At 37.3% G+C, this 27,729-nt stretch overlaps 3 protein-coding genes across 4 annotated transcripts in view; 2 read left to right on the forward strand and 1 right to left on the reverse strand.

Moving 5' to 3' along the window:
• Positions 1–833: 833 nt before the first annotated feature.
• On the forward strand, positions 834–7,028 carry LOC127409948 (OCIA domain-containing protein 2-like). Its single transcript, XM_051644940.1, has 7 exons — positions 834–1,566; positions 2,147–2,221; positions 4,140–4,191; positions 4,237–4,241; positions 5,080–5,218; positions 5,595–5,680; positions 5,892–7,028. The coding sequence occupies exons 1-6, from the start codon at positions 1,377–1,379 to the stop codon at positions 5,620–5,622; spliced, it is 489 nt and encodes a 162-aa protein (XP_051500900.1). The 5' UTR covers positions 834–1,376; the 3' UTR covers positions 5,623–5,680; positions 5,892–7,028.
• A 139-nt stretch (positions 7,029–7,167) lies between these two features.
• On the reverse strand, positions 7,168–14,414 carry LOC127456756 (OCIA domain-containing protein 1-like). Of its 2 annotated transcripts, XM_051725326.1 has the most exons (8): positions 14,189–14,413; positions 13,956–14,040; positions 13,805–13,858; positions 12,396–12,443; positions 11,300–11,432; positions 10,598–10,827; positions 9,674–9,826; positions 7,168–7,933 (listed from the first exon to the last, which is right to left on the reverse strand). In XM_051725326.1, the coding sequence occupies exons 1-8, from the start codon at positions 14,246–14,248 to the stop codon at positions 7,896–7,898; spliced, it is 801 nt and encodes a 266-aa protein (XP_051581286.1). In that variant the 5' UTR covers positions 14,249–14,413; the 3' UTR covers positions 7,168–7,895. The 2 variants fall into 2 exon arrangements, with proteins under 2 accessions (XP_051581286.1, XP_051581287.1); XM_051725327.1 differs by lacking the exons at positions 7,168–7,933; positions 9,674–9,826 and adding an exon at positions 9,868–10,004 and having other exon boundaries at positions 14,189–14,414.
• A 502-nt stretch (positions 14,415–14,916) lies between these two features.
• LOC127456755 (protein furry homolog-like) overlaps positions 14,917–27,729 on the forward strand; it is a 206,515-nt gene continuing 193,702 nt past the window's right edge. The window contains exon 1 of the mRNA XM_051725323.1: positions 14,917–15,514. The gene's annotated coding sequence lies outside the window, so the exon portion shown is untranslated. The remainder of the gene's footprint in view (positions 15,515–27,729) is intronic.

Consider the following 27,729-nt stretch of genomic DNA (forward strand, 5'->3'; position numbering starts at 1 on the left):
TTTCCATCTTAACCATGTGTTGTACACTGGAGCCATTTTTTTTTTCACTCAGTTGAAGATGCCTCTATAAACTAAACTAAAATGCCAAAATTGATCCCACAATTTTAACAGAAATTATAATAATGAGAATGACAAGTTGAAGCTGTGACTGCAGAGACTTATACATTGTTTGTTTAAAATATGAAAAATATCAAATGTACCAGACCACTTGTCCTACTGTTGCATCCACCATGAGCAGGAAGTGGGAAAGGGGTACTCAGAGTTAAAGCTGTCCAGGACATTTTCTGATTTATTCAGGATTTAAAAAAAAAAAAAAATCTGACGGAGTTGACGCAAAGTGAGGACACAAATTTGATAGGCAGTTTTTTTATGGAAAATATCATTTAAAGTTTTCTTAATGTATTGTTTGATATCTTACAGATCCCTACCTTTCATTTGATATTTATATTTATGAATTTGTTGCATTTTTAAACACTTTGTTTAGCAGTTTAACATTGTGACCTCTTGCTGAGGACAGGTTAAGTTACATGTGCAAGTACAAGTATAGAGCATGTATTTAAAAAATTCTAATGAAATTCTTTTAAAATATAAGAAAAAAAAAAAAATGCCCTGAGTACACACATTTCCTTTAGATTTAACTTTCAGTATTTTTATTGTTATGAATTTCTTGATTTTTAAAATAAAGATATCTTTTGTATGTAAGACATGTTTTGTCCCTTATCTCAAGAATCAGTGAGATGTGTATATATATATATATTATACACACACGGTATATATATTTAGCAATTTACTTTCTCTGCTGGGTGAATATGTTTAAAGACCCCGTGAAATCAAAATAAAGTTTTGCTGCTTTTTTAGAGACTGCAATGCAAGATGTACAGTGAAAAAGGAGTTACATTTTGGTCTGTTCAGAACCAATACCAACTGGATCGCTTCAGAAAACATTGATTAAACCACTGGAGTCTGATGCATTATGTTTATGCTGACTTTATCTCCTTTTTGGAGCTTCAAAGGCCTTATCACCATTCACTTGCATTGTATGGACCTACAGAGCTGAGAAATTCTTCCAACAACCTTTAAGATGATTTCATATTTTATGAACGCAGTTCCAACGTAATGACACATTTATTTCAATTATACATATTCAACTGAGTCTGTTTATATGCCGGTAATTTGCATGACAAGCATGACATTGCATTTGGGGTGCATGCAGCCCTCTGTACTACAGGACATCACAGCACTTCCCCACCAATGGGAGGGGCATGTATGAAGTAAATGAATGGAAGGTGGAGCCCTAATAACTCTAAAGACAAACAGTAAAAAGAGTGAAAAAGCACCTAGAAGACGACAAAAGCAGAACAGACAGCTAGAAAGAAATGAATGAAAAAGACATGACCACAGAAACAAATCAAAGTACAGGTGGAGGAATGGAGGACGTAAAGCACGGCCAAGCTCAGTGGAAGGTAGCAGAGTGTGTATTGGAAATTGCGAGGAAGACGTGGGTGTTGACTGTTAAGGGAAGTTTGTCTTTCAAAGAGACTGCAGTTAATGCAGATTCAATACAATGTGAGTAGTTTTGCTCATCTGCTAAATTCTATTCTGTGAGCTGCAAACTTTTATATAACTTAGGCTATAACTTTTTACTACAGTGAAAAGAAAAAGATGCCTTGATCTTTAGTATTAACATTTATGTGCATCTTAAAGAGGATATGCATTCTGTTCTATTTTAAATGCAGCATTTTATTTGAGTGTTTGTTCAGAGAAAGGTTCATATGGCTGATACCATGCAGACTGTAACAATGTTCACCTCACTTCCTGTTATACTGATTGCAGATGGCTTTCATCATGCCTCCATCTACTCTACGTTCTCCGTGTTTACAATGAGATATGGTTTTACTAGATAAATTATGATTTGTTGTTGTGGATTTTAGATACTTTTTAAATGTGTTCAGATATTCAAATTGTTTTTTATAACCTGCCACCTGGTTTCCAAGTAGCACATGGTGATTGTTTAACGTATTGAAACAACTGTTTGATGGATGGGAGCAATTTCCCAAAACTCTTCAAGTATCTCCAAAGGACAGGAGTATTCAGGACCACTGTTCTGTGACCTGCTTGTTATTATAGCAATTTCAATGCCCCATAGCTGATCCACACTTTCCCAGGGACGATTTAAAGCAGATATGGAAGGAATGCCAGAATGAGAGCTTCTGGTATCAAGGTAAGCAAAGCCACAGAAATATAAGAACATGTTTCATTTTCTATCGCTGTAAACAAGATTGAATATGGTGTTTTTGTCTGTTTTTTGTTCTGTTAAAAAAAAAAAGTGTTTGACTTTACAGCTCTTGTGTTCAAAATGTTTTAGTGATTTGTTTGCATTAACTTTCAAATTATCAGGGGTTCCCACGGTCATGTAAAAGCAGGCCAAATCAGGGAATTTTATAATAGGCATTTCCAGGCCTTAAAAGGTCATAGAAATGAGGTAAACATTAAAGGAATAGTTAAGATCAATCGAGAGCATTTGTGGCATAATGTAGATTACCACAAATTTAAATTTTGAAATTTAAATTTTCTTTAAATAAAAGCTAAAATCTGGTTTCCAGTGAGGCACTTACAATGGAAGTGTATGTGGCCAATCCGTAAACATTAAAATACTAATTGTTTTAAAAGTATAGCCACAAGATGTAAACATTATGCATTTTTAACATTTTAGTGCTTCCTAACCATTTCTGTGTAAAGTTGCAACCAATTTTACAACTTCGTTGCCATGACGATGTCAATAAACCCTAAAACGACTGTAAACATTATTTAAACAAATTTACAGCTCAAATAATACATTCGTTTTAACAGAAGAATTAATTGTAAGTGTTTTTATAAAACTGCAAGCTTCACATTTCTGCCTTTTAAACCCTCCAAAAATTGTCCCCATTCACTTCCATTGTAAGTGCCTCACTGTAACTTAGATTTTTGATTTTTTTTTTAAAGAAAAGGATGGAAGTGTCTAAGGTATTTTTTGTGGTAATCAACATTATGCCACAAATGCTGTCGACTGAATTTAACTTGTACTGAACCCGGAATATTCATTTAAAAAGTCATGGAAATTTTTTATATTAAATGTGCATTTTTCAATTTATGCTATGATAGAACATTTAATTACTTACAAATTGTCCTTTGTGAGTGCGGCCTCTATACATTCTTTAAAAATCCTAATCCAGTAATCTAAGGCAGTGTTTCTAAATCCTGTCCTGGACTATCACCAACACCACATTTTGGATGTCTCCCTTATTTGACACACTCAATTCAGATTAAGGAGGATTCTACTAATGAGCTAATTAGTAGAATCAGGTGTCTTTGGTAAGGGAGAGGGAGACATCCAAAATGTGTAGTGTTAGTGGTACTCTAGGAAAGGATTGAGAAACACTGATCGAAGTGATTAGAAAAACAGTGAAAAAATCATGGAAATTCATTGGTCAAAAGGTGTGAGAACCCTGAAATGTGTATTTGGGATAAAAAATGTCTAGGAAAACAAGGTTTTCCCCAGAATGATCTTCACAGGTAGTTTGCTTTGGTGAAAGGGACTTGATAGATATGTAGTCCTACATAAATGTTCAAGAAAGTCCCCCCCCCCAAATCAGTAGCTCCATTATTATCTACAGCTTATGTTTTGAACTGGAATTTGGCTTTACAGTAGCACTGTGTTTGTGTTGGGTGAAAGAGCTAGATGATGGCAGCTGTCTTTAGTGGTGTAGGGTGGTGGGTATGGGCAGTCTCCTTTTCCGCCATCAGTACTATATAACTATTATAACATTACCTTATCTGTTTAGGTGCTGTAGAGTAAGGGAAGAAATAATTCATTCAGAGCTTCATTCTTTTAGATTTGAAACGGGGAAGAATTCACAAATACTTCTTGTCTTACTTAATGTTTTTAGATTCAGTGCAAACCTCTGAATCTGACTTTACTAAACCAAAAACAAGTGTTAGGCTGATCATCAGTAGTGTTTAAAGGGGCTTCCATGTGCATTTCTCTTCATGTGATGAAACAGTTACGTATAAAGTGTACTGTGTTAATGTCTAAGTTTTGTAGGAGTTATAATGAATAGCTTTTAAGTTTTGACATGTTGTGTTAAATGTTCCCACAGCTCTGCCACTCTCTGTTGGGAGCATGACTGTGACGTGGCCTCATATACAATGGTAGGATTCTGCATACAAATTTATTCTTGGAGTTTTTTTTTTAAGTTTGAGTGCTAAAGTGCTTAAGAGTGTAATGTGACAATAGTCTAGTAGGGATACTTGAGGACTAAAACAATTGTGCTTTAACGAATAGTTCACCCAAAAATGAAGATTCTGTTATTATTTACTCACCATCATGCCATCCCAGATGTGTATGACTTTCTTTATGCTGCAGAACACAAAGATTTTTAGAAGAATATTTCAGCTCTGTAGGTCCTCACAATGTAAGTGAATGGGTACCACAAATTTTAATCCATATGACTCAAGTGTTTAAATTAATATCTTCAGAAGCGATATAAGTGTGGGTGAGAAATCAGTATTTAATTCCTTTTTTACTATCAATCTCAACTTTAACTTTCACATTCTTCTTCTGGGCAGGGAGGAGAATTTAGAGTAAAAAAGACTTATATGATCAGTGCTGATAATATATCGTGAGCGATCGAGAGTTTAAAAAGTCTGCTTCCCCTAAGCAATCAGACTTTTGAACTCTTGATTGCTCACAATATATATATCAGCACTGCACTTTATTAGCCTCAGACTGGACTCACATTTAATATTTCTCAGCTGAATATCAACACAACACATCATATTTATTTCCACTGATTACATTTTATTGTATACGGTCTTATTTTGTGTATACTGTATATTGTATATTATTAGGTGTATATTGTATATTTGTGTTGTGTAACAGATGTGTAAACTGTGTTATATGTAAATCAGATGTTTATGTAATTGTCATACTGCTATGTTGCTTGGAACTGCACCCAAGACTTTCACCCACTTGTGTATGTGGTTGAGTGACAATAAAGGGATTTGATTTGATTTGATTTGTTTCTCACCCACTTGTAGGTTATGCAGTAGGCAAAGCTTCCTACGTCGGGACTTGCAGAGAAAAGTTCAATAAACTGGGACCTGAGTTCACCAAAGCGTTTTGTTCAGATTTTGGGCCTCCTGGATTTGGAGCCGGTGGCTTTGGACCTGGGCATAGGTAAGAATTCATGCATACAGTTCTCCTAGTTTAAAGCTTGTGTTGCCACAAGCATCACTAAACCACAGAACCACAAAAATAATGATTTGGGGTTTCCCAACACACCCCCGTCTGCCATTGAGAGGACAAAATGTTAGTCCCACCCTAATCTCATGCGATTGTTTGAGCCAATCTTGTTGTCGGGATGCTCAAACAAACAGAGCAATATTTTGATCAACCTACAAATGCATTTGCATATTAAGCTGGGATAGGAAAAATATATATTTTAAAATCAAAATTTAAAATTCAAAACTTTAGTTTTAATGAGGATTTTTGCATGTAGGGAACAGAATTGATTTTTTTTTTCATATGAGAATTAATGTTCCCTTTTATACAGACACTGTATCCATGTGTGTGAAAAGTGAAAACAGCAGGAAGCACAGGCAGCGACAACAGCGCCTGATGCTCCCACTCAGAGCTGAGGTAAAAAACACACTACTTGCTCAAACACACCCATATATGCACACACTAATTCATATCAATCAGCACCTGTAGATCTACACTATAAACCACACCTACCGACACCTATTTATCTACATGCTAAGCGACACTAACCAAACTCTGCTTATTGAAGAGGACTCAAAATACTCTCTTATCTAGGCTAAAGTTAAATCTATTCATGTTTCTTTTACAGAGTCTTTAGAATCAGGAGGACACATCTCATTACCCCACATACATGCTTCATGTTATTGTAAGAATTTTTTTAATAAAAATAAATTGAATCTGAAATGTTTAGCTCCTTTGGAAATGATGCAACCATCTTGAATGTGAACAAACTAATCACCAGGGGGCGCCAAGACACTACAAAAAGCAGCTACACAATGTGGACAATTTAACCTTTGAAATAAGAGCAAAATGCTGCTTCAATTGAAATGAAATGCCTGGGGGGAAAAAAAAATCTACATTGGAAATTATGGAGCCATCGATGTGGCAAATACCAGTAATAATTTAGCGGTATAGTGTATATTACTACATGGGCTGGATTTCAGGAAGGCTGTGAGATTATGTAGTAAAGTGTCTCATGTTTGGCACACAAGCACAATGTCAAATCTGGTATAAATGTTAAATAACAATGACATTTACACAACATTGTCTGTTGTTTATAATATAGAGATGGAGTGAATGTTTCGCTTAAATCTTATGGCATTAATCAGATGGTTTTTAATTACAGGTGGAGGGTTTCATTCGTTCATACATAATATTGTACTGAATAAAGGGATAGTTCACCCAAAAATTAAAACTCATAATTTACTTACCCTCATGCCATCCCAGACGTGCATGACTTTCTTTTTTCTGCTGAACACAAACATAGATTTTTAGGAGAATATTTAAGCTCTGTTGGTCCTTACAATGCAAGTAAATGGATACAAAACTTTGAAGCTCCAAAAAAGACAAAGGCAGCATAAAAGTAATCCATAAAACTCCAGTGGTTTAAATCCATTTCTTCAGAAGCGATATGATTGGTGTGGGTGAGAAATGGATCAATATTTATGTCCTTTTTTTTTTTTACTATCAATCTCCACTTTAACTTTTTTCTTCTTTTGTTTTTGGCAATTCACATTCTGCATGCACATCGCCACCTACTGGGCAGGGAGGAGAATTTATAGTGAAAAAAGGACTTAATTATTAATCTGTTTCTCACTCAAACCCATCATATCGCTTCATAAGAAATGGATGAATCCACTGGAGTCATATGGATTACTTTTGTGCTGACTTTGTTCTTTTTGGAGCTTTTGTGAGTTATTGATAATAACATTTTCATTTTTGGGGGAACTATTCCTTTAAGTCATGGAGCTGACATTTTTTAAAGAGTAGTTTTTTTTGTTTTGTTTTGACACTATGGTTGGTTGTTGGTATATGGTAGAATGAATTATTCTTTATATTTACATGTTGGAAAACAGAGCAGCAAATGAATAACAGGCTTTATTTGAAATGTTTGGGTTCAACATTTAAATTCAAAGAATATCTTGTGTAGCAGGGTTAGCAAACATGATCCAGAGAATGAAACTGAAGTTGTATTTAAAAAGGAAACATCTGCCATTAAAACTCAGTACAAGCATATCCTTACCTATTATTGCCGGCTTAAAGGGCGTATTACTGTAGCATCAGTGATGTCATCATTATCGTGGTGCCAAGTTCAAACATTTCTACCGTCATAACATGACTGTTTACCTGGGCACAGTTTGTTTTTTGTTGTGCTCAACTTTCAGCGGAGAAGCAATCTTACTGCAGTTATTTACTACACATACATTTTCTGGGTTTATGGTAAGTAATCTTAATTTTAAAATGATTAATTATTCCTAACAAACAAAGCATTTCCCAATCAATAAAAAAACTGATACTTTGTTCAAATTATTTCTTAAATCCACTTACAACAAGAAGAAATTAAGATAAACATTGTTTTCAAACTACTACATGTATAAACAAAAACAAAGAGAGTAAATTTTTTTATTCTAACGAATTTGCATTTATTCCCAAAACTTTGCTCCTTACAGTACATTCGCCTTCAATTCAGAATCTGATTGTGGATTTTGGCGTGATCTGGCAGAATGAGTCTTGAACAAACTCCACAGAAGTCATTATTCAGATCGTGATGTCTCACTGAACTCCTTTGGACAGTTGATCCTCCAGTTCATGCTTACTCATCCCAAGCATCTCCATACATATTCTTTTTAACTGAAGAGGTGAAAAGGGCACAAAAAAAAAAAAAGATTCTATAAAGATGTCAGGTTTGCCGATTACAATATAAGCAGGACACTGAGGTGATGTAATAAAATAATTATTTAATGATTCTTACAAATGCCTAATCATTACACAATGCTTCCACTGGCGTCTTCACTTGACTATTTGAGTTTATCATCAGGCATAGTTTATCTAGTATATTCTCCATCTTCCTGATAACATAAGGGCATGGATTTCATACTACTTCATACTAAGTGGAAATATCCTCTCCTACTGTACATTTACTATACATGGCTTATGTGGAGCTGGTCTCGTTATAAATGGAAGATAGTTAAAGGCAGCAGGTTAGAACCCACATACTGAAAGTTACTTTAATCTACTCATTATCATTGTGTAATTGACGTAGTAACTTAGTCTCATGTTGCCCCAGTTTATTGGCTACAAAGCATTTGGTTGATAAAGTAATCAAATATGGATGCTAGGCTTTTTATATTTAATCACAATCTTTGGGGATATAAACAAGTTAAATATCCACCTTTTTCCTGACTTCTCCATGGGTGGTGCCATTACGGCAAGACACTTCCCTCTCGGATGCTCCACACTTCCGCTTAGTTGTTATCAGCTAGACTAACGTTACAGGTGATGGCGAGCAGCTAAGGGTCTGGATGAATATGTGCTGTTACAGGGTGTTATAACAACTACAGGTGGCTTACAAACTACTGTAAAATGAATGTCACAACAATAAGCCCCCCAAAAGCTGCCAATGCTGAAACATTTCAAGTCCAGATGTAATTATCAGAGGTTGCTTTAAACTAATTCTCTGTCACTTGCCTATTTTTAAAAATATGATAGATCATTCCAAATGATGTCCATAATTTTGGGAGATAACAAAGATGAAAAACATTTAAACCAAGCACCTTGTTGTTGTTTTTTTTTTTAATTAAATCATCTTTACAAGGTTCATATCTCATGTCGTGCTGAGAGTGTATGTGAATGAGGTAGAGACAGAGTCGTTGTTGGTAGAGTGTGTGAGAACTTGTTAAATGCAGAAATAATGCCATAAATCGGAAGATTTTTTTAAATGGAACCTATGATGACTATACACCCTCTTTTCACGGACATGTCCTCTTTTTCTAACCTTAATAAACTGTTCGGTCAGATTTCTAGATTCCCTAAATGTCCGGAATTTTGCTGTTTTCATATTGAAGTGCTCAACAAGAAACGCAATGAAAACTAGCGCATCATATTCGTGGATTCTCTCTCTCTCTGTGTGTTGTATGTCTGTGTCTCTCTCTCTTTCACACACACACATACAAGGTGTGTGCAGAGAGCGCTAGAGTCCAGTAACTTTACCATGCAAATGTGTGTGTGATTGTGTTCTCATCTATTCGGGATTGCCATCGAAACCTAATGACCATACGCAGACATTAGTGAGAAAGGGGTTTACATTAAGTAAACACAGACTGACTGTTGTTAGTGATATTTCAGTGCTTGGTAATGGGAATAAGTTGCGAAGTGGAAGTCTGTTGCATCCACATTGTACGAACGCGCCAAGCATAATGGATAATTTCACTGCCAGTGAAAAAGGTGGATTTAACAACATAAACTACAAGTTTATTTACTTCTACTTCAAATTTTAGAATTTCAAAGAGCCAAATGTGTTCTTTGGAGGTCTCAAATTATTATGGCTATAGACCAGTTAAAAATGCAGTGAAATCAGTTACTGATGCTCACCTTCCTTCTTAGATACTGGGACATCCGTTTGTGGTTTCAGCAGTGTTTCAGCTTTCTGCGTGAGAGTGACCTCGTAGTTCTCTCTGTTCTTACTACGCAGTTCCTCGTACAACACAGCCTTCTTCTTGGGCACATCTTCATCATAAGGTGGAGCTTTGGGATAAATGCAAACTACTGATTAAAAGATGTACCAATTAGATTCTAGTGTATTTATTTAAAGGAATATTCCGGGTTCAATACAAGTTAAGCTCAATCGACAGCATTCGTGGCATAATGTTGATTACCACTTGTTCCTCCTTTTTTTGGTTAAAATCTTGGTTACAGCGAGGCACTGAAAATAGAAGAGAATGGGGTCCATTTTTGGAGGTTTTAAAAAGCAGAAATTTGAAGCTTATCATTTTATAAAACCCTAACATTCATTCTTCTGTTAAAAGTAATGTATTATTTGAGCTGTTTGTTGTTTAAATCTTCATTTTTGCAGTCATTTCAGGGTCACTTTTGCAACAAAGTTGTAAAATTGTCTATAACTTTACACAGAAAAAGTTAGTAAGCAATTTTAATCACACCAAAATCATGTTAACATGCATATTGTTTACGTCTTGTGGCTATACTTTTAAAATAGTATTTTAACGTTTACGGATTGGCCCCATTCACTTCAATTATAAGTGCCTCACTGGAACTCAGATTTGTGCTTTTTTTAAAGAAAAGGTGGAACAAGTCTGATTTTTAAATTTTTTTTTATGGTAATCAATATTATGCCTCAAATGCTATCGACTGAGCTTAACTTGTATTGAACCCGGAATATTCCTTTAATATGACTCATTACCAGTGTTAGCAAGTGAACACAAAAGAAATACACAGAAGTTCAGATTTTGGCCATGAAATGTGACTGTTGTTCCGGTCTTTGTGTATGGGTGGCAGTACCTTGAGGATTAATGTCATCCCTGATGCCTATAGGTCCAGAATCACTGAATCCAGAGCTAAAAGGGGTAGGGTCATATGACTGGGAGGGGCTGCTGTATGGATAGTCACTTGTGTAACTACTGTGACTCTCTGGCATAGAACTGGATTCTGTCACAGGTTGGAACACTGACGTAGAAGCAGACTGTTGAGATTCTGATAGGTTTGGATCTGCGAACTCTGATTGGTTTAACCTTTTAAAACAAACACAGCAGACACAAGAATACTGTTATAATTTACATGTACTGCAAGTGTATTATGTATCATGAACAATATTTCAATAGGTGTCTTATTACTTGGCTTACAATATGCAAGACTAATAATTATAATTTTATTTATTTATCACACATATAGTGAAATTCTTTTTTTCACATATCCCAGCTAAGCTGGGGTCAGAGTGCAGTGTCAGCCATGATATGGTGCCCCTGGAGCAGATAGGGTCAAGGGCCTTGCTCAAGGGCCCAACAGTGGTAACTTGGCAGTGCTGGGGCTTGAACCCCTGACCTTCTGATCAGTAACCCAGAGCCTTAGCTGCTGAGCCACCACTGCCCCTAAACTTATATTAATGTACTGTTATTTGAAAATGTATCTTCAGATAAGAAACTGAAAATAATATACACAAAGTATGAAATGATGTTTGCATGCAGTTTGAAAAGATGTGCTTACTCAGAAGGCACGGGATGCAGATGTCCCTGTCGCAGTGCCTCTCCAAGTGGGGAGTTCTCCAGTTTCATAAACTTTTCTTGACACGCTCTCATGTAAGACATTTTTCCACTGATGTATCCCACTATGCCAGCAACTACAAAAAGGTTATATACATTTAGAGGTGCTTTGAAAAATGCCCTCCATTTTCTCAAATATGGCCTTGATATTAGCTGTCTTTAAATCTCTATAACATTAACGCTTGCCCGTGTCAGAATCCAAAATTACTTAATTTTTTTTTCTCCCCTTTTCTCCCCAATTTGGAATGCCCAATTCCCAATGCGCTCTAAATCCTCGTGGTGGCGTAGTGACTCGCCTCAATCCGGGTGGTGGAGGACGAATCTCAGTTGCCTCTGCGTCTGAGACCGTCAATCCGCACATCTTATTACATGGCTTGTTGAGCGCATTACCGCGGAGACATGGAGGCCCACGCTATTCTCTGCAGCATCCACGCACAACTCACCACGCGACCCACCGAGAGCGAGAACCACATTATAGTAACCACGAGGAGGTTACCCCGTGTGACTCTACCCACCCTAGCAACCGGCCCAATTTGGTTGCTCAGGAGACCTGGCTGGAGTTACTCAGCACACCCTGGATTTGAACTCGCGACTCCAGGGGTGGTAGTCAGCGTCAATACTCGCTGATTTACCCAGGCTCTTTGAATTGACCTTTTTCAAAAAGGGGCAATAACTGATTTTCGGGAGCATTTTTTTTCTAAACATTTTAAAAAATATACTGTCATTTTTGTATTCAAATATTTAACTTCAATCAATTCATGAACATAAGTTCTCAATCTAAATATTTAGATTGAGAATACATTACCTACTACCCACAAAATTAAATCAAATAATATTTTATGTGATGTATATAACTAAGTTTAGAACAGAATATTAAGAACTATATCAGATGTTATAACACAAAAACAGACTAATTAATAACGGGGGCATTTTTTTGCACCCACATTTTCAATTTCAGGGGCATTTTTGTTACTTTTGGTTGCATTTTTGCCCCAAGCGCCCCTTAGTTTCTGATGCTGGTGCTTGTTCTTGATACTCACTGGCAATTTTGGGAAGGGAGCCAAATCGGGGTGATGGAGAAAGCATTCCTGCGGACAAATAATTATAAAACGATAACATTATATTGATCTCAGTAGGGAAATTTTAGCTGCAGTAGTTGCTCATGGTAAATAGCAGGTACAACAGGCTCAAAAAAAAAAAAAAAAAAAGAGCTAGGAACAAAATGGGATGGTGAGACAACAAATTCACAAAAGAATAGAGTTAACATCCTTAAAACATCACTTCTACACAAAGCTGAAGTATGTAATTTCTGCACCGCTAGAGCCACCGAAAGGAATTCCAAAAATTAATGTTTTCAAAACAGCTTTCTGAATATGCCGCCTATCTGCTGTCGTTCAAACCATCAGATAGTCCCGCCACCAACTCATGCCATAGGTTGAGTAATGTTGTCTGGGCGCACAAAACAAACAGGAACTTATATAGCGCACAGTGTTTACAGTTTTCGAGAAAATTTACCTATGAATGGCTTACTTATAGTTGTTTCTGGATATTAAGCTGGGATAGTAGAAAGTACTTTAACACTGAGAAAGTTACATCAGCTCTAAAAACCAAAATAAGTTGACTTTACTCAATTGATACAGTAAACTCGTTCCCTCAATTTAATTGAGTAATGGCATCTCCAAAACTTGTGTAATTAATCTGATATGAAATGAACTTAACTATTTAAGTAAAGGTGACTAGATGCAAGTAGACTAAACTCAGATTTGCTATTTCAATACTGTTGTTTCTACTTAATAATTTTAATTGAACTGACTCTAATTTAGATCATACAATAACAGCACAAATAAAAGGTATAATTAATTTGAGATGAATCTTAAAATAAACTTCTTTCCACAGAAATGCATATATGCCTGAACTTCAGTTGCACATGCACAAGGAGAACTGAGATAGAGTTAACATGGTCCAACTTGACCAAAGAGCACACAGAACACACGGATGGTGACATAACATGAAACAACTATTTGCAACAAAACATAAATAATACAGCAAGAGTAAAAACACCTATGAAATCTGAAACTATTTAAATGCTCCCATGTGTTCCCTTTGACCAAGGAAACACAATTAAATAAGCACAAGGGATTATGGGTATTCCCCATAGCCTCAGTTTTGTATTACATCGTTTAAATTATTAACACTTAAATTCTTAAGTCTATGGATTTTTAAAACAAATAAGTTAAAGAAGCATAGGTATCTGAGTTATGAGCCCAAACTTGACATTTTAAGTAATGTTAAATTAAAACAACTTGATTTTTCCAGTAATGAAGACAAAAGGGTTTACAGTGATATTCTTTCATATTTTTTACATTAGTGAGTGATCTGTAGTAGAGTCCCTGCTGTCTGCTGGATACAGTAAACCATCTGAATGCCAGTCAAAAGGACTTGACCTCACCTTTAGATACCAACACCTGAGTGACTGTGACTGCAATGGCAGAAAATGGCAAGGCTGCAAATACATGAGAGATATGCATTACACTGGCACATAATCAGACGATACATGGCAAACTAAACAATATAGTTATTTCATATAGAACAGTACTCACATCTATACCAGAAGCTTTCTGAATTGCATTCTCTGAAGATACGCCTCTCTTCCTCATTGGGAATATATGCAGCCCCTAAAGGACCCTGAAAAGACAAAACTGTACTTGACAAAGCTCTACGAAAGTTCCTGAGACAAAAACACATTACACATGGAAGTATTACTGCATAAGAAAGAGCAGCAAGGGACAGAATGTGAAGTTTATAAATACTGTCAGGTGAATTAACTGCCTACCTTACTGGATCCATGTGGGACTTGAGCAGCCGGAGTGAATCCAGACGATGCTTGCGACATGACTAATTCAAGAAGCACAATGCGATTACAGAAACAATAACGTGTTTGCAGTAGCCATGAGATTCTAGAGTAACCTGCCAATCGACACACTTTATTACATGACCTCCAGTCGACTCTTATCAGCAAAAAACGCTAACCCGGAAGTGCAGGCGTAAAGTCGGAAGCCACAGTGAAAAGTCTTCCAATTCGACTATCCTGGATGAGAGATTTTATGATATATTTCTTAATTAATATAAACATGTTTTTTGTTGGAAAAACATAATAATAATAATAATAATAATAATAATAGTAAAAAAAATGTCCCTGCGCTTTAAACACGGAAAAATCCTTATAAAATATTACAGAAAAAGAAAAGAAAGTCCCAAATGCAAAGGGTTTAGAAAGACATTCATTGATAAATATTAATTTTTAAGTGCACTTTGTTATTATAGATTGCATATTTGATTAATGCAACTGTAGAACATATATAAATATCAATGTGCCTTTTCGTTGAATAAATATACCTGAATAAATACAATTATTGTATTCTGAACAGAGTAGAGAAAAGTAGATAAGGATTAGATTGAAATGAAGAAAAGCAGTAATTTATCAATGATTGGAACTTCTTCCGAGAACGCATAACTTTATATTATTATGTCCCTTTTAAGGCACTTTTAATGTGACATCAATAGCCACTGGATTGCATCATCTATCGAACAACACTCGCAATTAAAAACTAAACCACATAAACAATCAAATCTAGACGCGCCTGAAAACATATTTACTCATTTTATCGTGTATTTTGACAAACAGAGGCAAGCTCTCACAGAACCACATCCTTTCAGCCAATCCAGTAGCTGTCTGTATTGATTGATGGCAAAGTTTGCCAATAGAATGGATCCACAGTAAGCGTGTGAATACTGTGCACCAATCGCATCGAGCGAGGGGCGGGGTTTAGCACTGCAATCTTGACATCGCGGCTCGCCAGCAGAAGAGCGGATTGCCAAAGCCGTTAGCTAGCGCTGCACCAATCTGATGGACAGGGAGGCGGGCACGTTGTCATTCGTCGACTTTTTAGGTGTTTTACGAAAAAAAGACCAAGAAAATCATATACAACATCGCGAAAACATGACCAGGCGAGATGAAAGTTAGAGATAAACGGATGTAAGATGTTGTTTTTGTAAAGCTGGAGTCGGTCCCATCATCTTTTGGAAAGAAGAATCAGCGGATTTCAGTGCTAGCGCGAGCAGGCTAACTACGAGGACAAGCGCAGCTGCTTGATAAAAGGTAAGAAGGGCCGTTTTCTGTTTGAATGACGTAAAATTACCAACGTTTCTTTAGAATGAGGGAGCCAGCTTTCACTTTAAACGCTCACCGGCTGTCTTACCACATGTACTTTCCCATCTTAGGATATTATCAGTCTTGATAGGCACTAGGCAGTTACGTTGATCTGCATTTAAAGCGAAGATGAGTGCGTTCGGTGGCTGTCACGAAATCTAGTGAGCTGTCTACCTAAACAGCGTTTTGGGACATCAAGATCTGATGTAATAAACGTACACGAGTTAACCAGCACAAATGAAGCTCAAGTCTGCATGCACAGGCCACTGTGTGACTTTTTATGGAGTGTTTAGCGTTTTGGGAGCTAACATGAGGCAGTCCTGTGTTTAATCAACCAGAAAAAAAAAGGAAAACATGAGAAATTGCAATTTTGTGCAACCTGTATGAAATCTTGGGAGGGAGAAAGTTACAAACCTTCAGCCATAGTATGAAGAACTGCTATTAGTTACAAGATGTTATTATGCTGGGTTTAAAACCCACTAAGTCGTTTTCATTATATTATTTTCTGGGTTCAGTATAAGTTAAACTCAGTTGACAGCATTTGTGGCATAATGTTGATTACAGTAAAAATTACGGTTCCATTCATTCATTCATTCATTCATTCAAACAAACAAAAACAATTTTTGGTTACAGTAAGGCAGTTGCAATGTAAGTGAATGGGCCCTGTACATAAACGTTTAAACACACACTGTTTCAAAAGTATAGCCACATGACATAAACATGTTCATTTGATTTTAGTGTGATAAAATTGCTTGCTGGAATGACAGAGTTTACTGGCATTATACCATCATGACAACAAAATTGTAACATTGGCTATAACTTTACACTGTTAAGGTTAGTAAGCGATTTTTATCACACTAAAATAATGTTAACACGTATAATTTTCATGTCTTGTAGCTCTACTTTAAATTAATGAGTATTTTACCATTTATAGACTGGACCCATTCACCTCTATTGGAAGTTAAGTTCGGTTTTGGCTACTTTTTGTTTTATAAACTAGGGACGAGTTGACTTTTTTTTTGTGGTAATCATCATTCTGCCTCAAATGCTGGCAATTGAACTTAACTTGTATTATTAACCTAGGAACATTCCTTTAGTATACAATCTAATCTCCTCTTGTTTGAAATCATCAGATCATCATACAATGTCTTTTTCTTGCATTTATTTCCTTCAGTGGAAAAGCAAGGGACTGTAGTAATTACTGAAACTGTGAGTGATGTATTAATCTGCAGACTTTGTTTTGTTAACCCAGACAACAACTCTTTTTCCTCTATCCTGCCTGTCTAATAAAATCTGCAGATTGAAAGGTTCACTATCGTTTACTGTGTATCCTATGCAAACATGCATGAGTCATAAATGATGGTAACAACTCAAGCTCCAACCTTTCAGCATTTGCTAAGTGTGAGAGCATCATGCAGAAAAGAGTTCACACTCCTGATCTGAGCTCGTAACTGTGGGCTTTTGAAAGGAGTGTGCACTCTTTTCTGCATACTAGTCAAATGTGGTTTGTGGAGAGACAGATGCAAGGGATTATTGCTTTGCTGTTGAATTCTGGAACTTTCCTCTCTGCAGGTGGGATTTAACTCCAAAATATTAATTAGTGATGCACAGATGTAGACATTTTGGCGGATGCAGATTGTTATTATTGTAGTAAAAAAAGAAGAAGAAAAAACTGTTCAAATCTACAATTTTGTGAAATCAAGCATCAAAACAGTGCGCCATAGATTGGTTTCTGTTTAATACGTTTTTTTACCTGGCATAGAGAAAGAATGTACTGTTTGAATTGGGAAAAAAGTAAAGAAAAAGTAATGATATTAACTACTTCTGATCAGATAAATGTCCATAATTTAAAAAAACTGCCAATATTGGCACATGGGCAATTCTGTAGAAATACAATACAATGGGAAAATAAAGTTTTAAGCAAAGGAACAAAAACACTTAAATTGTTCATTTTGGTTTCTATTTACTGTATTATAGTGCTATAATGAATCTTTTTAGGAATTTGCATTGTTTATTCTTATGAGTGGTGCACCATTTCTAAAACAACATTTCAAACAGGCATATGGGAATGAAAGGACTGTTCATTTTTACTTTTAACAATAATAATTTTCTCTAAAAGACAAGGAAATGTCTGACAAATGTATACAATTTGTCATAACAGCGCTTCTTTTTAAAATGATTAGAGCCACATTTAAGGTCTAATTTATATAATATAATTTATATCACTCAAACAATATTTATTAAAATAGGTTGATACTTTCTGTGTAAAGCTAACTTATGTCGATGTGATCGAAGGGATAGTTCTCCAAAAAATGAAAATTCTCATCATTTACCCACCCGCCATCCCAGAAGTGTATGACTTTCTTTCTTGTGCAGGACACAAAGATTTTAGAAGAATTTCTCAACTCTGTAGGTCCATACAATGCAAGTGAATGGTGGCCAGAACTTTGAAGGTCCAAAAAGTAGCATAAAAGTAATCGACGCAACTCCAGTGTTAAATCAATGTCTTCAGAAGAAATATGATAGGTGCGGTGGGTGAGAAACAGATAAATATTTAAGTAATTTTTTACTATAAATCTCCACTTTCATTTTTATACCACTTCTTTTGTTTTTGGCGATTTGTATTCTTTGTGTAGATTGCCACCTACTGGGCAGGGAGGAGAATTCATAGTAAAAAAGGACTTGAATATAGATTTTTCATTTTTGGGAGACAGTTTGTTAAGTATGATTAACAAGTGGTTTCCCTTCCTTACTTTAAACACCCATAATACAGATGGATATCAATGGGAGGATCATGGAACAAGAGATGTCATGTCCATAATGGTGTTTCAAGGTTCGATAGGGTTCAAGTCCAGGCTCTGGCTGGACCACTCAAGGACATTCACAGAGTTGTCCCTAAGCCACTCTTGCATTGTCCTGGCTGTGTGCTTAGGGTCATTTTCCTGTTGGAAGGTGAACCTTCGGCCCAGTCTGAGGTCCTGAGCGCTCTGAACCAGGTTTTCATTAAAGATATCTCTTTATTTTGCTGCGCTCAGCTTTCCATCAACCCTGATTAAAGTAGTTCAAGATGGCACCGAGTATGACTGCTACATTGTGAGCTCTGACCTAATATTGCAGTTTTTTGTTTGTTTTTTCTACATTTCTTATGTTTTTTGTTTTGGATGTTGTCTGCCTTATTGTCTACTATGACAAACATGTTTGGACATTGGTTCTGCAATAGCACACTGAAAACCAGACTTTAAATACCTCAATGCCGACCCACTGTTTTCAAACATGCCAGCGGAGCCCTTTGTCTGGGCAGCCCGGCCGGAAAAGGGGAAGGAGAGCCGGCGTTCTCATCAGACTAAGACGTCATGCAAATTAACCTCCACTACCCAGTATTCTACTGGCAAATGTTTAGTCTCTGGACAACAAGCTCTGTGAACTGAGAGTGCGGATCTCTTTCCAACAAGAGACGAGGGACTGCTGCATTATCTGCCTTACAGAAACTTGGATGTCTGCAGAGATTCCAGAGTCAGCCATCAAACCCGCTCTCTTTGCACCGAGCGGACAGAGTGAAAGACCTCTCAGGTAAAAGCAGAGGAGGTGGTGTATGTTTTATGATCAACAAATCCTGGTGTGATCAACATGCCAGAATCTGGCCATAATCTTAAGATTGCATGATCGTCCCCTTCAACACAACTGGTAGTGTCAGATTCCTGCTTAAATATTTCAAGAATTATTTTCTAGTAAATTTTTCAGAAGTGTCCTGGTGACAATACTGTGCTCTTTGCATTAATAGCCTTGTAAGTTGTCCAATTTAAGATGTGTTCTCTGTAGAGCTGCCAAAATTATCGCTTTAGTGCATGCAATTCATTTAAAATGTTTAACGCTTATATTTTTCTTACTAGTGATTAATATACATTTTCCAATTTTCACATTAGATTCTGATGTTTTATTCAGCTCCATGTTCTGATGACTGGTTGGAGTAGGGCGGAAACTTTTTGATGTGTCTGGGGTGATTACACTGACGCACATACCTCGTAATTGTTTTGCACAAAACAAACCCTTATGGCACTTGTGATAAGCCACTGTGGTGATGGGGGCGTGGTCGTGTGTCTGTATGCGGGTTGTAATTATCTCTAACACCTGAAAGGATCTTGTTATAGTGATGGCAGAGGGAGACTTAAAAGCCGCACCAGCGCATCAGTTCGGGAGAAAGAGAGGGACCAGAGAGAAACTCTTGATGTGTGTGTACACCCAGTTGAGTGACTTGTTTATGTGTGATTATTTGGCCACTGAGTGCCCTTTTTATTTGAGGTTTGTGAACGAAGCTGAAGAGTAATAAAGTATTCACGTTAACTGTTTTCGCTGCCTCCCTCCTCCTCCATTTGCCCTGAGAATACTATCACTGTTACAGCCACGTTCACACGACCCGCTGGAGTGAAGCATCAGCATTTCTCCAGTGTTGCTTTCCAGACAATTCGGTTGAAGTATCATTACGTGGACAGCGCAAGTGCTCAAAGCAAAATGTTCTCTGCAAATGCTTTTCAGTTGGAGTTCAAAGGGGCAAATCATGAAAATGCAGCTTCACTATTGCTGTAGCAAAATGTATAGCCACTATTAATATTTTGGGGGATGAGGGTTTAAGAGATTTAATGTGCATTGCAATGAAATTGCAAACTACAGGGACTAGATATTTCAATTTGTCAACCTCCCACTTAGACTTTGGGAAATGTTTAATGTCATTTGAATTGGTGATATTTTAGTGCATTTCTATCTTTATACTGTGGAAGGCTTTGTCTGGAAAATGTTTAAACATTTTTGTTACATATTGATTTCTAAGAAGGAACTAAATGCATTTTGACAGAAAATAACTATATATTGAGTCAAATATCAGCACTTTCAAAATCTGTGATTTAATTGTGATTTAAATATTTTAATCAAGTGACCGCACTAGTTCTCAGTAATTGCCTCCTAACTGGAACTAATACCCCTTGGTAATTAGTCCCACATAAATGAAAGAGATATACAGAGCAATTATCCCGTGGGATCGTTTTGTCATTTAGGAGGGAGGGGAAAGGGATTAATTGGTTTGTGACTCTCCGTGTCTAATCATGCATCCTAATTTAAAAATTTGCCTGAGGTTCCAGTTTTTTAACACCCTCTTAAACACACTCTTTTTATTTACTACATTATTCAAGACGTAATCACAACAGAGGCTGTTGCTTATCTCCCAAGAACAGTATAGTTTACATTACAGGTGTATTGCATCTTATTCTGTCTCTCGTTTACCTTTAACCTACATGTTTGGATGGCATGTTGTGAAATGTTTTCTACACTTTTCCTGATTGTTTTTTCTTCAGAATCTCATGTCTTTACTTGTTTTATGAAAGGGTGAAAGAAAAATTCAAACAGTGAGGGCTTGTGATTTTTGTCACAAAAAATGGTGACTTGAAGGAATGGTGCCGGTCAGTCTGGTGTAGGTGGCAAACTAATGTACATGTGGGCATTTTGGAACTCAGACCGCACAGAGCTGGATTTTACCACAGATAAAGAGGGCATTTTTGTCCTATCTCTCTTTTTTTATTTTTTTATTTTTTATTTTTTTTCAATTCCGATTAAATAGTCTGACATATTTTTACCCCTGGCCTCTTATGCCCTTTAGGGGTATTGTGTAGTTGAACATTTGCACAGTGAACTGACAGACTCATGAATCCAGCAGTCCTTTAAGTGTTGTGGATGACGATCATAACCGCATTTTCCATATACCTACTTTGCTGAGAGTTAGCTTGTCATTGTGACAGGGCAGATCTGTTTTCAACTGACTCTCTGAGATTGCCAATAAAATGAACGCAGCATTCTTCTAGATTAAAGACTGAAATAGTTTGGACCGTAACAAGATCAAATTGAAGTTCACAGCTTTCTGACACTTCTGTGTCAAATTTGAAGGCTGTTTATTGGATCCGTACAGGTAAATGTCATATTATGCGACTACTCATTACTTTACGGAGAGTTTACGACCTACTAGTTAAGTCTTGCCTTAAAAGGTGGTGCAACCAAATTGAGCACCGACTTAGTTACAAACTAACTAGTAGTTACTAAGCCCTTAGTGTGAACTTTACGTCCCAATTTACATAAGACCTTACGCACAGCTGGTGCAACCCTACCCAGATCACTGCTTAGAGGTGAACTCTATCTGTCGAACTCCCATCCATACATGCACAAGAATGGGGAAGAACAAGGTCTCACAAGCAAATCAAAACAGGCCTGTCTGTTTCCAAAGAGTTGAAAGATCAAGAAGTGTTTGAATCAGTCTTTCCTACACCGCTGCAAAAAAGTTGATGTGCGCTTGCCGTCCGACTTGGGAAAAAGGCTGGGTGCGAAGTAATGAATAACTCAACTTTCTCATGTTGTCCTGTATTGGTTGGACTCAAACAACAATGATAAAGCAAGATGTTGCGGGGCAACTCTCGTTTTACAAGTAGCCCTCTCCCCACTGCAAAAACAGAGTGCGAGCTAAAAGCTGATGAGCAAGCTGATTCTTAGCGAACTAGAGCGCTTCTGTTAATGCTTTAAAAATTGCTTGTGCTCGTTGAGGACTCCAACCACCCCCCACTGCTAACACAAAATCCTGTAAGAAACACTGGTTTGTATGATTGAGACATGCACATACAAAGAGATGTGACTGAACATGTGAGATGAGACAGGTATATTATAGGCATTTCCTTTATTTCTTAATGCAGTGAGCACATTTCTCACTATTGGTTCAGTTGCCTCTTTAATTAGACAGCAGAAGTAGAAAGTCACTAAATTATTAAAGAGAGAGAGGTGGAAGAGGATCAGGACATATTGCATGCCAGACTTCAACCTGCATCATCCATACGAGCACCACAAACTACAATGAGAATGTGCACTAAAGACTATGCTATAGTTCCATCGGTATGGGCACATTTTCCACAAACTACAAGACAAATCAAATGTTTGGCATTCCCACCTCATCAGGGAAAAACTATTACATAAAACATCCATGGGAGCAGTTTTAATTCTCAAACTGAACCTTTTTCCTCAAATGATAGATAATAGAAATGAGCTCATCCATTATAATGCCAGAACTTTTCTTGCACACAGCACCCTTAATGAATATACAAAAGAGTTCCAGAGAACATAAAACACTAAACTCACGCTTCCCATAAGAGCTGATAAGAAAATGGGTTAAATTTGATGACTAATGTTCAGACACACATGCAAAACACAACACTGTTCACTAAGGCCAAGCTGGTACATGAAATAAAGTGGACAGCTAGGTCATCACTCTGACCTTCGACCCTGAAACTCTCTCTAAACCAAGATTAAACTTTTGCTTTTTCTCAAATACGGTACAGCTACTTTTTACCTAGGGACTTTTGCATCTTTTAGGATTACAGATGCAAAAATAAATACAAACAAAAATCATCTACAGCGACATAGAGATTAAGGGTTGGTCGCAGCTGTTGACTGTATTAGTGAGAAAAGCTTTCTTTTCTGCTATTATCTGTCCTCTGTAAATCTCCCTTTTTTTCTCTCATATGCTGAGAGGAGTTAAGAGTAATCCCTTGACCTTGTCTTAAAGGGATAGTTCACCCAAAATGTATGTTATTATTTATGACTAGGGCGAGGTAAAAATATAGATTTTCTGATGCATTGCGAATTTCATTTGAATGATCTTGATACTGATTCCAAGATCAATATTTTACTCTATGCAGCAAATCACTCGCAAATGTGACAAACTTTTGCACTATGCAACAAAAAATTGGCTGGTAAATTCTCAGATTTCTCTCACCAGTGTTTGAGCAGTATAGTGGTGAAAAACCAAGATCCTTTTATTGCATGTTGAGTAAATGTTTTCAGGCTTCAGACACCTCTCTATTAGAATCTTTACACACTTCTCATGAGCAGAAGTTTCCAGCTCATTGACATTCTTTGGTTTCTGTGCTGCCACTGCTTCCTTAAAATCCCAACAAAGATTTTCAATGGGATTTTAATGATGGACTGAAAGGGCCATTCAAGGACGTTCCACCACCCATCCCTGAACCAGATTTTGGACAACTCGGATGAATCCTTGGTGTTATTGTCTTGCTGGAAAGTCCAGTGATCACTGAGCTTGAATTTACACACTGAAGGCATCACATTTTTGCCAAAATGGCATGATACCTGAAAGAATCCATGGCATCAGTCACATGGTCAGGATAGCCATTTCCTGCAGCCGCAAAACACCCCCATAACAGGACTGACCCATGAGCTTAAATTTACACACTGAAGGCATCACATTTTTGTCAAAATGGCCTGATATCTGAAAGAATCCATGGCGTCAGTCACATTGTCAGGATAGCCATTTCCTGCAGCCGAAATACACCCCCATAACAGGACTGATCCACCTCCATGCTTGACCATGGTGATGGTGTCATTCTTGTCATCACCTTGTCATCTTACTCCAGACATACTGCTGACCCATGGGTCTAAAATGAATTTTCAGTTTAGTGTCATACATCCTTTAAACCCTCTTCCAGGACTCCACAGGTCTTTTCAAATTCCTTGAATATTCAAGTCAACATTTCCCTTGAAGTTTTGCTTTCTTCCACACCCAAGAAGGTAACTGTTATTCCATATTTAAAAAATGTATGAATGGTGCTGCCAACTTTGTCTATTGGAAATTGAAGTGCCTTGGTAATGTACTTTTAGCCATGGCCTTTCTTGTGTAATGAAGTAACCTCCAATATTAGTTTTTGTGACAGATTATATTTAATTGCATTTTTTTTGCATAGAAATACATTTTTGCTTACAACACTAAACTTAAATTGTAAAACTTAAGTGCCATTTGTAGAGTGATGGCTTAATTTTGTTTTAAAACAGTTACTTGTGTTGTCTTACACATTTAAGAAACTGCTGTGTACAGTAGGGGTTGAATAATTATGACATGGCTGTATTTTTAAATAATCCTGCTATTTAGAAGTATTAGTTTATATATTCACACTATGACTTTGAATATGTCACTCAACTGATATAGATGTAATCTTTAAAAATTCTGGGTCATCAGAAAAGCTTACTTTTGTAAATCCTTACTGTCTTGGGGTATTGAATAATTTTGATTGCAGTTGTGTATTACCATAGGCTATTACTATTATCATAATGATAATTTTGCAACATACAAATAAAGGCTAAAGAGTAAACTTGTTCAAGAACCATTTCTGGGGCTGTACTGAATTATGACACACACGACAATTCACCTGTAGTCCCAATGTCGTTATTGTAAGTTGCATGTTATTTGCGTATGCATCCTGAGATAGTCTGTGATCCTATGCAGCGTTCTCATAGACAGCACCATTCTTACAAACTGCTCCCAGATAACTTGCAGAGGAAAAAATGTGAGAACTCACAATATGCGCGTGTTCGGCAAGACACATCCGCACTGCGTGTGTTGGCGTCGAGCGCAAATTAACTTCTGAACAAACAAAACAAATCAGACACGTGCATCGCCGGCATGTCTTTTGTCTGTTCTTCAGAATATAATCAGGTGTGTTTCCTCAAGCACGCGTCTTTGTGTCGCATCATTTCTGGTCTACAGTGGTGGGTAAATATACGAAATTACCCGCCACTGCGCGTGAATACCCTGGCTGTTAAATTATATATTTATGGCATCCAGCAGTATGATGAGCCTTTTTACAGCTAAACTATTTATTAAAGGTGCTATATGTAAGATTTACAACAATCGTTTGAAATGGGTACTGCAGTCCAAATTCAAAATATTGGAGTTGTCTGCCCCACCCCAGACTCGAAGCTCATGCGGGTTGCCAGAATGATGACACGCAAGCCAACTCAGCATCCGTTTTAAAGGATTTCTGGGCTTTAAGCTGTCTCCATCTTCCAAAGGCATGTCAAATATTTATCCTTATTTTACTACGCCTCTGGTCATGGTAGTTTTTAGAGAATGACGAGGCTTTTTAGGTCAGATCTGTTATCTCTGATCCAGTTCGTTTGCTGGCTTCCATGGCTGCAGCACGCAGTGTTGTTTGCCTGCAAACTTGTTCAAATCTAGCAACCCGGTGGTGTCGAAATGATCAACACCAAGAATCGCGATTTGTAACAATATTTTTTTTACCCCAGCCCTATTAAAAGAGTGATCTGATTGCCTCTTAAGGGGCCACATTTGTTGTATTTTATGACTTGATTTGAACTTGTAATGTTCAGATTAACAGTTTTTGATTTCACATATTTGAATATAGAAAAACAAAACATATATACACAGAATCAACAGTAACCCCCACCCTGGCCCCCAACAACATCCCAGTGGTCGTACATGATAGACACACACACACACACAAAATAATAATAATAATAATCGCACATCCATAAACATCAGATATCCGCCCCATTTCTCCACAAACAAGTTAAACTTCCACAGTCTTGTAAATGACCGTTCTTCAAAGAACGCCACCCTCCCCATCTCCGAGCACCACTCCTGAAAAGAGTGTGCTCCAGCTGACCTCCATCCCCTTAAAAGTATCTGTCTGGCGATCATGAAACTGGTTAAGACCCAACTCTTTATGTGTCTATTCTCAACATCGATGACCGCCCCATTGCCCTAAATACAGTCTGGGGCAGAATGATACCCGGGTGCTCAATACATCACACACAAAACTCTGAACCTTCAACCAAAACTCCTGGATCTTAACACACCCCCAAAAGACATGTGTTATGTCTCCATCCTCTGATTGGCATCACCAGCAGGTGGGTGTGTCTTTAAGACCAAGCCTATACAATCTAGAGGGGGTCCAGTAGAATCGATGTAAAATCTTGAATTGCATAAAAAACTGAGATCTGGGGATCCCAAAATGTTGAACCAAATTTTCGAAGGATCTCAACACTCCACTCTCATATAAGTCACTGAGTGTAGTAACCCCCCCTCACAATCCACTCAGACCAGCAGAAGGGGGACTTATTAATACATAATTTGAGGTTCAGCCATAAGCTCGAGGCAACGTTTAGATAAATATCCGAATTAAACACTCTGGACACTTTTGTCCATACCGAGTGCAAATGCAAGATAACGGGGTGTAATTTAACTTCTCCGGTTAGTTTGATAGAAAGGCTTTGCAATGGCAAAATAGGGGCAAGAATGCCCTGTTCAATACAAAACCAGGGAGGGGCTCTTTCAGGTAGAAGCGACCAATGAGCCAAATGTCTGAGACCGAACACATAATAATAAAACAAAATCTTGGGTAGGCCTAGCCCACCTTTGTCAGTCGGCCTATGCAGCTTACTGAAATGAAATCTGGGACGTTTCCCATTCCAAATGAAGGACTTCGCCATGCTGTCAATTGGCTTGAAATAAGAGAGGGGGACATCTACAGGGAGAGATTGTAGCAGGTAGTTGAATTTTGGAATACAATTCATTTTAATAACATTAACCTTCCCAATCATAGATAAATGTAATGAAGCCCACCTGCCCACATCGCTCGAAAAACTTTTTATTAAAGGGTCAAAATTAACTCTGACTAAATCAGACAAATTTGCTCGGAATAAAATACCCAAATACTTAATGCCCTGTTTGGGCCACTGGAAGGCGCCCGGCTGGAAAGCCGTTGCTGGGCAGTACGCTGTCAGAGCCAAAGTTTCGGATTTAGACCAATTGACTGTGTATCCTGAGAACTTAGAAAAGGAATGAATAATTCTTTGGAGGCAAGGCATAGATCTAGTAGGGTCGGAGACAAATAATAAAATATAATCTACATAAAGTAGAAGCTTATGCGCCATTCCTCCCACCATCACCCCTGGAAAATCATCCTCCTTTCTTATCGCAGCTGCTAATGGTTCCAGGGCAAGACAGGAACAATAATGGGGATAGAGGGCAACCCTGCCGAGTGCCCCTATTCAAAGTAAAATAATCTGAAATTAATCCATTTGATTGTACCGGCGCTACAGGGTGTCTATAAAGTAACTTAATCCAACCAATAAATGTACTCCCGAACCTGTATATTTCCAAAATCTTAAAAAGATAATCCCATTCTACCATATCAAATGCCTTTTCAGCGTCAAGTGAGATGGTAGTGATTGGAGTCTGATAATTCGCCACTGACCACATGATATTGATGAAACGCCTAATGTTGTCAGAAGAGCTGCAGCTCCTAATAAACCCCACCTGATCT

The sequence above is a fragment of the Myxocyprinus asiaticus genome, chromosome 19 (genome assembly GCF_019703515.2).
Source record: "Myxocyprinus asiaticus isolate MX2 ecotype Aquarium Trade chromosome 19, UBuf_Myxa_2, whole genome shotgun sequence".
In the NCBI taxonomy this organism is placed as follows: domain Eukaryota; kingdom Metazoa; phylum Chordata; class Actinopteri; order Cypriniformes; family Catostomidae; genus Myxocyprinus; species Myxocyprinus asiaticus.

Excerpts from the sequence above, each read along its gene's own strand:
- LOC127409948 (XM_051644940.1), top strand. The coding sequence starts at position 1,377 with ATGAATGAAAAAGACATGACCACAGAAACAAATCAAAGTACAGGTGGA. Across the intron at positions 1,567-2,146 it reads TAATGCAGATTCAATACAAT|CTGATCCACACTTTCCCAGG; the intron begins GTGAGTAGTTTT and ends AATGCCCCATAG. Across the intron at positions 2,222-4,139 it reads TGAGAGCTTCTGGTATCAAG|CTCTGCCACTCTCTGTTGGG; the intron begins GTAAGCAAAGCC and ends ATGTTCCCACAG.
- LOC127456756 (XM_051725326.1), bottom strand. The coding sequence starts at position 14,248 with ATGTCGCAAGCATCGTCTGGATTCACTCCGGCTGCTCAAGTCCCACAT. Across the intron at positions 13,859-13,955 it reads AGAAAGCTTCTGGTATAGAT|CCTTGCCATTTTCTGCCATT; the intron begins GTGAGTACTGTT and ends ATGTATTTGCAG. Across the intron at positions 10,828-11,299 it reads CTGCATCCCGTGCCTTCTGA|GTTAAACCAATCAGAGTTCG; the intron begins GTAAGCACATCT and ends TTGTTTTAAAAG.